Source organism: Cicer arietinum, chromosome 7, assembly GCF_000331145.2.
Source record: "Cicer arietinum cultivar CDC Frontier isolate Library 1 chromosome 7, Cicar.CDCFrontier_v2.0, whole genome shotgun sequence".
Taxonomy (NCBI): domain Eukaryota; kingdom Viridiplantae; phylum Streptophyta; class Magnoliopsida; order Fabales; family Fabaceae; genus Cicer; species Cicer arietinum.
Window position 1 is genome coordinate 8,566,891 of NC_021166.2, and position 10,143 is coordinate 8,577,033.

Below are 10,143 nucleotides of genomic sequence, written 5' to 3' on the forward strand. Positions count from 1 at the left end.
CCGCCCACTTGGTGGGGCTAAGCGGGAAGCACTCCGAGGTGCAGCCACGAAGATGGTGGCTCAGTGGCTGGCGCGGTCTGAGCCACCAATGGGACACGAGGTAGTTCGTTACATGTTGGACGCTGACTCACACGCTTGGAGCATGAGAAAAAGCAAGTCGAATTGGTTCAGAATTGTGAGTGTTTTATCTTGGGCCGTTGGATTAGCCAAGTGGTTAGATGATATAAGGAGATGGAAGAATCCAGTGACTACAGTATTGCTTCATATACTTTACTTAGTCCTTGTTTGGTATCCGGATTTAGTTGTTCCAACGGGATTCCTATACGTTGTTTTGATTGGGATATGGTATTACCGTTTTAGGCCCAAGATACCTGCTGGTATGGATACACGATTATCACAAGCCGAAGCTGTTGATCCGGATGAATTAGACGAAGAATTTGACACCATGCCTAGCTCCAAACCACCTGATTTGGTTAGGGTTCGGTATGACAGGTTAAGGATGTTGGCTGCGAGGGTCCAAACGGTTTTGGGTGATTTTGCAACGCAAGGGGAAAGGGTTCAAGCATTGGTTAGTTGGAGAGATCCAAGAGCTACTAAATTGTTCATTGGAGTGTGCTTTGTGATTGCTATTATACTTTACTCGGTGCCTCCAAAAATGGTTGCTGTCGCGTTAGGATTTTATTACCTTCGTCATCCAATGTTTCGGAACCCAATGCCTCCGGCTACTTTGAACTTTTTCCGCCGACTTCCTAGCTTATCTGATCGCTTGATGTAGATTATTCAACATTCAAAAATTACTTTTTATTTTATTTTTAAGTCGTGACAATTTTTTTTAGGAATGGAAATTAATTTGTTTTACCATAGTTAGTACCATGAGGTTGAAGAAAAGACAAGCACTAGTAGTAGCTGTTATAGTGTTTGAAAAAGTTGCCTTCAAATAACTTCATTGTAAGGACAAGGAGTGAAAAAGGTGGGAAAGTGGCTGGTTGTCATGATTTATTTTTGCAGTACTATTAATCAAACTGATTGACTGTGGTCACTGTAGTAAACTTGAAATAAGAGAAAGGTGAGGGAGAAATTTTGGGCACCCAAGAGAACATGTTTGAGACCCTTGGATATCTTTCTGACATTAAATTTTTTTACATTGTTTCTTTAGTTGAGCGATTTTTTAGTTAAATCTTGACTTTCCTGATTTTTGGATCTATGTAATTTCTGCTAGTTTTTAATACGACCTTTTTATAATTGTATGACAACATGGGCCAAAGTGAAGACTTTATACCACATAAAAAAGGAAAATTTTGAGTGCTAATTTTATTTTTGACGTTGAACAAACTAAAACAAGGATCACACAACAGCTAGATTGAACAATCATAATTGGGACATTTTCTGTCCTCGCTTTTGAATTAACACAAATAGGTATTACCAAGCCAATGTTTTAATCCTAATTACCAAACAATGGAATTCCTCAAATGATCAATTGCTAAAGAGAAAGAGAGTTTAGATCAACTATACTTGGTTTCAAAGAATCAATTTAACCGCATGTTTGAGAGTCATATAGAGAATGCTAAAGTTAAAATCAATAGAAATAAAAAATAAATAAATAAACAAGACTATTTAATTTATCATGGGACTTAATAGATTTTAATAATTTTAATTGAAAAAATATATATCTTATTCTATAAGAATTAAGACATACAAAAAATGTTTTTAAGTAATTTAATTTTATATGTTTGATTTTAACTTAATTGTTAAAACTTATAGAATTATTTATAATTCTTCACACAAAATTTTGCCATCAAGAGTAAAGGAATTATCACATTTTTGTTTTAGATTTCAAGAGGTTTATAACATATTTTAAATTTATTATCAATTAATGATCTAACCCTTAATACTAGACAAAATTAAAAATATTCTCATACATGTGATGCTATATTGCTCAAATATTATATCAAGCTAGAAAATTGTAAATTTTTTATTTGAATATAATTTTAATTATATATATATATATATATATATATATATATCTTAATTAATATTTTTTAAGTATAAAATATTTGATGTCCTTACAAAGTTAGGATCCTCAACTGTCGTTCATCTCAATCCCCAACGGAGCCACCACTAAAGAGTTATCAATCACATAGTATGCAAAGTGTAACTCCAATTGACCAAACCCACTTCAGACATAACAATAAACATCAACGATACAAACTTAAAACAAATTAAAATAAACGAGACATTGAACAAGAACAAAATAAATATAAAAACGCCATCAATCACTTAGTAGTATAAAAACACTATCGTTATTTCTGAAAATTTAAACAATTTTTCACTTCATAATTCTTTAATTTTTTATTAAAAGTAAAATTAACAAAAACTTTAAGAAATAAGAAAAATAAATATTTTTATTTCATTATTCTTTTCGAGAAGTGTTAACATAATACTATATTTGATTGATTAAAATTCACATAGATTACACCAAATCGTATAGATTTTAATCAATTTAAAAGAGAAAATAATGTGTTAAAAAATATAGATTGAAAAATATATTGATATCATTATTCTTTTCGCAAAATAAACAAACTCAAGATTTGTCTACTTTTCATATTTCATTTTCACTTTTTTTTTGTCTTACTTTCATTTTTACTTTGAGTAATAATAAATATGCTAAATTATATTTGTGGTCCTTTAACTTAATTTCAGGTAACGTTTTAGTTCTTTATCTTTTTTTTTTCCCGACTTGGTCCTTTATTTTAATTTTAAGTGACAATTTGATATTTTTATGTTTTAAAATTTCAACAATGATATCCTTTTTTATACAAAAATTCAAAAAAAAAAAATTCAATCAAAACTCATAAAATTAATTATATTCTTCAATATAATACAAATTTCATCAAATTCGTAACGCAAATCTTCAAATAAACTCATATTTTCATACTTTATTTGATATTTTTAGGAATAAATGACTAAATCGGGAAGAAAAAAAAAAGATAAATGACTAAAACGTTACCTGAAATTAAGTTAAGGGACCAAAAATATAATTTAGCCTAATAAATATGAGAGAATTTAGGTTTAATAATTTTTTCACTACCTTCTTTTACAATTTCTGAAAATAGATCTAACATTTTCTGAAATTTTGAAAATGTCAAAATATTTAAATAAATAAAAATACTTTTTTCTTGTTTTTTATCTCCCTTACATTTAATGTTCACTGCATGAGTATTTTATCTTTTGTTTGCAATTTAAAGTAAACTAAAATTTTAAAAAAATAAAAACTAAAACTATTTTTAAAAAATAAACGAGACCAACATTGGTATTTCTGAATTTTGTTTCATGCGTTTTAAAATTAATGACAAGATAACAATAAAATAAGGTTAAATACAATATTCAACAACAATCATTCAAAGCCACATTATTATTTTATATTTAATTAATTTTTACTTGATTTAAATTTTTATTATTTTACGTTAAGGATACCCATATTTAACCAAATTTATGGTACTTAAGAATTAAAAAAAAAAAAAAAACAAGATAAATAGGATTAAATCTTTCCAAAAATATAACAAACCTCTATTAGTTGGAATTAACTTAAGTGTATATTTGATTCTGCCCTGACAATAATTAATTTTAAATAAATTAATATTTTAAAATTAATTTTACTTAAAAGTAAGTTGAATGTAAAATAATTTATGTTTAAATACATTTATGTTGAATAAATTGATAAAAAATTTCAGTATAAAAATCACATTTAAACTTAAAAATTATAAATTTTACTTCAAATTTAAATATTAAATCAAACAAAGATATCAAAATCAATTCTACCCGAAAATAATTAAATATATAAAAATCAATTTTATATATTAAATAACCAAAGTCTAAACCAAAAATGATTTCATTATTGGTCACGGTAAGTTACTAGGAGCGTCAGTGTAGGGTCTACAAGCAGTATCAGTGTTTGTCTTTCTATAAAAAAAAAAAAAAGGAAAAATTTCATAGACAAGTGTTTGTCTAATGCTACCTTAAATGTCACTCTTGTGTTTCTTTCACTAAGTCACCAGCTTGAGATGTCATTTCTAATGTACCAAACAATAGCTACAATTGATTTATGGAAATTTCGTTTTATGCATAGTGCAATCATATTGAACCATTTTGTACAATAGGAAACTTCCTTTTGCCCCCCTTTCCCTCCCAATAAATTCCCATGCCAACAACAAATCACAAAATGGTGACACTCAAACAATAATTTTTAAACCATATATAAACTCAAACAATAGTTTTGATTTCTAAGCATTCAATTAGAAAAATGAACAGGGGTCCAGGGGTATACTCTAATATTGGGGATAAGGCCAAAGGTTTTATCAATTCCTCTCTTTTTCTTCATTTTAATCGTTCACAAGAATAGTGGATCTTTAAGCTTCATTTCAGTATTATACTGACATAATTTTGTTTATAATTTGTTAGATGTTCTTTACAAGGACTATGCTAAACCATCACCAATTCATTTTCATTACAAATTCATGGACTGGAATGCACTCCTCTCTTGTAAAGGTATTGCGAATATCAACTTAATTCCTTATCTTTATCTACTAATGGTTGAAACAAGATTTTTTTAGTTATTTAATATTATTTTGTTGGAAATAGGTTCCAAATGATATGGATAACAAATGATTTAATTGACATTTTGCTCACTGATATTTTACTGAATAATTTAATGATTTAGTCCTTAAATTTTTCAAACTTTTCTCATTCCATTTTCTATCTTTTGTAGTTAAGTTTGAATAATTCAAATGCTAAACCATACCACATTATTTAAATCAGGGATGAAATTGCAAGTAAATTACATTGAGGATAAAAGTATCATTTTACTTCATAACGAAACACCATTTAATGACTTCACATACATACAAGTTTTCATAAACTATCACATTCTTTGCATTTTTTTATTCAATCATCATTTCAGTTGATTAGCATCTAACATTGCACTTAGGAAACCAAACCAGTCAGTACCTCATATAGTCATATAGTTTCGGTATGCCATCTCAGCTTCAAAATATTTATGGAAATAGTTTAACCCTCAAAGATTTAAAAAAACAAATAAGTGCCATATGAGTTTCTTAGAATCCTAAATAGACATGACAATGCCTGCAGCATGTCTGACTACTGTGCTTTTGCTGCTGTATCAATTACAGTTGCAGAAATTCTACCTGGATTCAAAAGCGTTTTCAAATGTACCATACCAGATTCTGGGAAGGTAAATTTACAATTTACATGCCTATATAAACTATGTATTAGTATTGTCTTTAATCATTTAAAATTTCGATTAATTTTCATTGCATCTGACAATGAATTCATAGGTGGAACTACAATACTTGAATAACTTCACTGGGATTACTGGATGCATTGGATTGTTAGGAAGCGAAGAAGGAGAATATGAACCTGTTGTAAACTTCTCAGGTCTTATAGGAGCTAGCTTTCTGTCCCTGGGAGGCAATGTTGCATTTCACATACCAACAAGATCAATCACCAAGCTGAATGCTGGCTTCAATTTCAACACTGCCTTCCTTGAAGCTTCATTGACATTGTGAGATATATCCAGCAAAAAGTAGTGACTAAATTTATCAGAAAATGGATAGGAATATCAATAAATGATATCTAGACTAACATGAGAATTTAATCATTACTGCAAATGAATGTTTCATTGTTTGGTGTTTATGCAGGCATGACAGCTTTGACACTCTAAAAGCGACATTTTATCATGAAGTGAACCCGCTATCGAAAACTGCTGTTGCAACACAGGTGAAGTATAGCTTGTCACTGAAGGAGACTGGTGTCACCATTGGTGCTCAACATGCATTTTTTCCTGAAACGTTGGTAAAGGCTCGATTCGACAATTATGGCAAGGCGGGTGCTCTTATTCAACAAGGGTTTTGGCAGAGATTTTTTGTAACTATGGCTGGAGAAATGGATTTTGGGGCCACAGAAAAGGTTCCCAAGTTTGGAGTCTCTATGGCACTAAGACCCTAGTCTATGCTCATGAGATAAGCTTTCATGTTAAATTGAGAGGTTGTTGGATCAGGAAAGTTTCAAACAATGACACAAATTGGATAAAACTTCTGCAATTTCCAACAACAGTACTAGTATTAGATATCTATTTATCACTTCTACCTGCATAAGTTTAAAATGATTCATGCTTATTCATATAGAAAATTAGTCTCTAAAAATAGCTCTAGATTCTAGACTTTTTTTTTTCTTTCCTTAGATTTACAGGCAGTTTCATGCTATTTTCGTTCTCTACTTTGTTTGGGATAACTCTATAATTTGTAAAGGGGAGAACAGGTTTCTATTTCTCAAATAAAAAGAACCCTGAAATGCAAGAAAACCTTGAGATTCCGAGGGACAAAATTGTAAAGTTCCCTCCTCTCAATATTTTTTATTTATTTTTTGAAGATGTAGACAGCAGCAATCATTTTTCTTTTATGCAAATATGTAAGGCAGAAAACTGTAGTACGTAATTTAAGCACTCTCAAACAGTATATAAACAAATTCTTTAATGCAACTTTCACAATGTATTGTAGAAAACCAGTATATAAGGGATAGTTGATAGTCTAGTTATGCATACATTATAATGTAGAAAATTAATATATATATAATGAGAATTACAAACAAAAAGTATAAAACAAGAGTAATTCCTTTAAATCATCCTCCAAAGGTTTCATCACCAAATCAATCCCACAAAGATACAAAACAATTAGCAAATTGGTATTGTGTCACCATTTTCCTTAAGAGTAAATGTGACACGGTTTTAAATCATTGAAGGATTAACTTAATGACAAAAATATCTTTGCAAGACTGATATAGTGATGCCATAACATTTGGTTGATCACAGCAGAAGCTTACTCTGATATAAAATCATATCACATATATACTGCAGAGATACAACCTAAGCATTATAAAATAACCACACTTCCATACAAATCAGATACCATGTAGGAGAAATAGAAGCTAATGATAAGAACCCTGGAGAAGTCCATCACGAATTTGGCTAGCTACATCGCGAACAGCACCAGGTCCATGTGGAATGAACACAGCAGAAGCCTTGGAGGCAGCACCAATTTCTTTCATAGTATCAAAGTATTGAGTGACAAGGACCATATCCATAACATCTTTCGCAGTCGTCCCCGGTACATTAACTGAAAATCCAAGCACGCTATCTCTCAAACCATCCACAATGGCTTGACGTTGGCGAGCAATACCCAGCCCAGAGAGATATTTAGACTCAGCCTCACCCTCGGCTCGCTTAATTTGCAAGATCTTCTCTGCCTCCGCCTTGTCTTTAGCTGCCATCCTCAATCTTGCAGCTGATCAAAGACAGAAAACAGTATAAGAAAAAATGGCAATCCATGAACAAAGGAGATATTTTGACATATAGCACTCAGTAGAGAAACATGGTAAACTATAAATTAATCAATTGAGACAAAAGTTATGCTTCATACAATACAAGGTTGAGGCGTCGAGTGAATATAATGAAGATATTGTGATCCATATCATACCATGACTGTCTATTGGACCCCAAACAAGCAAAACAATGCAAAGGTAATACCTAAATAATTTTTGCAACAAAATGATTAAGGTTCAAATGCTTAATAATAAGAGCTTGTATATTACAAATAGCCCTACATAGTTTTCCATACATGTGAAGAAAAAGGTAGGCATTCTTAAACAGCTACTAACCTATTCAGAGGAATAAAATAAATTATGAACAGAAACTGAACATATATAAGTTTAATTCATATAATAACAATGCTGTGAGAACATCTCATGGTCTTAAAAAAATACCAGCATTGATTTCATTCATAGCGCGCTTCACATGCTCATCTGGCTCTATATCAACAATCAGTGTTTGAACAATTTCATATCCATAAGCCGACATAGCCTGTTGAGACAATTCAAAGTTACATAAACCCATCGTTCACCTTATCAATAAATACTATTTGTAACAAAAAAAAAAAAAAACCTTCTCAAGTTCATCTTCCACAGCTTTTGCAATTTCATTTTTCTGCTCAAAAGCATCATCCAAGTTGAGTTTTGGAACAGTTCCCCTAATTACTGTAATGAAAATTGAAATTTTACCTTAGCTGATAATTTTTACATTTTTAAACCACTCATTGCATGTTTATGTACTGCTAAGCAGAGTTATGGTTTATACCATCAAAAACATAAGCTTGAATTTGGCTTCTTGTGTTGCTAAGTTTGTAAAATGCATCATTTGCCTTGTTTACCAAGGCACGATACTGAATCGAAGCAACAACGTTTACAAAGACATTATCCTGTAAGCAAATAAACATTAAAACTAATCAACATTAATTCAACGGAAAACATGAGTAAAATGTACGGAGTGTCATGTTATGCATACATAGAGAGTATTAAAAAAAATAGTATTATCCTAGCCAAAAAGAAAGTATTGATGTAAATGATAAGCATGGAATGACATGAAGGTTTGGTTTAATTGAAGTTTTAGACGGTACCAAACCTTTGTCTTGGTCTCACATCGAATATCCAATTGTTGAAGCCGAAGAGAGAGATGGCCGGCAATTCGTTTTCCAAGAACCCATGGCATGCAATGGCATCCCGGCTGAAGCACTTCTTCAAATCGTCCAAATCCTTCTTTCATAGCCACTGTAGATTGGTCAACTTGCACACAACAAAAAAGATTCCCCATTGTTTTAACTGCAGTGTTTCAAAATATACCAGCACATCAACAACAAGAAACAAAATATGAAGTATGAGGATGAGAATGAGAATTATATCAGACAATATCCAAATGCCAGAAATTCAAATGATTTTCACCAAAAACGTGTATACCAACAGAAGTCTTCATGGAATCCTGGTAACCTCCAATTCATGGACACAATCCAATAGTAAAACAAACAGTAACACGGACAGAGTTCGAAAATTGAACTAGTGAAAAAAGATTATCAAAAATAATATTCCTTACTGCAGAATTTGAGAATTTGAAGTAAAGAAAGCACTAGCAACGAGGGACAATGGTAAAGCAAATGGATTCTGACAATAAAAGATAACCAACAGACAATGGTAGTCTCATAACTATGATCAATGGAAAACATTTAGTCTAGTACTTATTTGAAAGAAACAAAAGGCCACAGTTAAATAGACAAGAAAATAAATTTGCAAATCAAAAACATTCTCAGAAAGTCTTTCAGTTTCCAAATAACAAAAATTCACCCCATAAAAGAATATTGAACAATCTAGAATCAAACATCATTAGCTATGAAACCATTTACTAAAACTAATATAATCCTTAACATGTCTTAATCACCTAAAGAGTAATAGTACTAAGTGTATGTTTGAAAAATCGGCCAAATCTTAAATTCCCGCGTCCCAATGTATTATTACCGCAGTTTTAGCGAAGCTACAAACTATAGTTTTAAGAAAGACGCACGTTGAAGTTGGTATCACCTTGAAAACAAACACAAACAGAAACAGGCTATATATTGATTGATCCACAAAAGCAATTCTTTCAACTTTATAGTACAATCAAACTACATAGAAGTTCAGAATGACACCTCAAATTAAAGATATGAATTGAAAAGCAAAGTTGACTTGGAAGAGTTCTTCTCCACTTAGCTTGAAATTATAACCTTAGTAGCTCACCAATGCTAAGAGAAGAAAAAACCATTGTATTCTTGATATTCATCGCCACTATTAATTATAACCTATATTTTAATGGCATATTCCATTGACATATACATAAACAATTATATATTTATAGTCAGAACAGCAACCTAGAAATTCCCTTTGTTTAATTCATCAACCGAACAATGGAAAGTGGAATATATATATATATATATATATATTTAATAAATTTAGGCAAATTGGATAATTGATTCGCGGAAATTCTGATCATGCATTTGCACTACAAACAAACTTCAAAAAAAAAAAAAAAATATTTTTAATAGGTGAAAGGATGAATTGTTACTTGTTGCTGTTCAGTTTCGTTCCTTCAATACAACGAAATAATCAAATAAGTGTATTATTATTATTATTATTATTATTATTATTATTATTATTATTATTATTATTATTATTATTATTATTATTATTATTATTATTATTATTATTATTATT

At 30.5% G+C, this 10,143-nt stretch overlaps 3 protein-coding genes across 7 annotated transcripts in view; 2 read left to right on the plus strand and 1 right to left on the minus strand.

Annotated features, from left to right (window-relative positions):
- Window positions 1-1,155, plus strand: part of LOC101490754 (protein QUIRKY) — a 4,311-nt gene extending 3,156 nt beyond the window's left edge. The window contains exon 2 of the mRNA XM_073363340.1: window positions 16-1,155. Coding sequence (XP_073219441.1) covers window positions 16-775 — 760 coding nt within the window. The 3' untranslated portion in view covers window positions 776-1,155. The remainder of the gene's footprint in view (window positions 1-15) is intronic.
- A 2,945-nt stretch (window positions 1,156-4,100) lies between these two features.
- Window positions 4,101-6,449, plus strand: LOC101491711 (mitochondrial outer membrane protein porin of 34 kDa-like). The gene is made up of 5 exons (XM_004508717.4): window positions 4,101-4,349; window positions 4,459-4,545; window positions 5,187-5,248; window positions 5,352-5,578; window positions 5,715-6,449. Exons 1-5 carry the CDS (start codon window positions 4,301-4,303, stop codon window positions 6,019-6,021), a joined length of 732 nt encoding a protein of 243 aa, XP_004508774.1. The 5' UTR covers window positions 4,101-4,300; the 3' UTR covers window positions 6,022-6,449.
- A 164-nt stretch (window positions 6,450-6,613) lies between these two features.
- Window positions 6,614-9,812, minus strand: LOC101491394 (hypersensitive-induced response protein-like protein 1). 5 transcript variants are annotated; one of them, XM_004508716.4, is made up of 6 exons: window positions 9,582-9,812; window positions 8,528-8,724; window positions 8,204-8,324; window positions 8,012-8,103; window positions 7,834-7,930; window positions 6,614-7,355 (listed from the first exon to the last, which is right to left on the minus strand). In XM_004508716.4, exons 2-6 carry the CDS (start codon window positions 8,714-8,716, stop codon window positions 7,000-7,002), a joined length of 855 nt encoding a protein of 284 aa, XP_004508773.1. In that variant the 5' UTR covers window positions 8,717-8,724; window positions 9,582-9,812; the 3' UTR covers window positions 6,614-6,999. The 5 variants fall into 5 exon arrangements, with proteins under 5 accessions (XP_004508773.1, XP_073220094.1, XP_073220092.1 ...); XM_073363993.1 differs by lacking the exon at window positions 9,582-9,812 and adding an exon at window positions 9,458-9,567; XM_073363991.1 differs by lacking the exon at window positions 9,582-9,812 and adding an exon at window positions 9,412-9,566.
- Window positions 9,813-10,143: the final 331 nt, after the last annotated feature.

Bases quoted from the DNA above. Each gene is read 5' to 3' on its own strand.
- LOC101491394 (XM_004508716.4), bottom strand. From the start codon at position 8,716: ATGGGGAATCTTTTTTGTTGTGTGCAAGTTGACCAATCTACAGTGGCT. The intron at 7,931-8,011 runs GTTTTTTTTTTT...TTGTCTCAACAG, and splicing joins TGGAAGATGAACTTGAGAAG to GCTATGTCGGCTTATGGATA. The intron at 7,356-7,833 runs GTATTTTTTTAA...GTCTTTGATCAG, and splicing joins TATGAATGAAATCAATGCTG to CTGCAAGATTGAGGATGGCA.
- LOC101491711 (XM_004508717.4), top strand. From the start codon at position 4,301: ATGAACAGGGGTCCAGGGGTATACTCTAATATTGGGGATAAGGCCAAA. The intron at 4,546-5,186 runs GTATTGCGAATA...TATCAATTACAG, and splicing joins TGCACTCCTCTCTTGTAAAG to TTGCAGAAATTCTACCTGGA. The intron at 5,579-5,714 runs GTGAGATATATC...GTGTTTATGCAG, and splicing joins CTTGAAGCTTCATTGACATT to GCATGACAGCTTTGACACTC.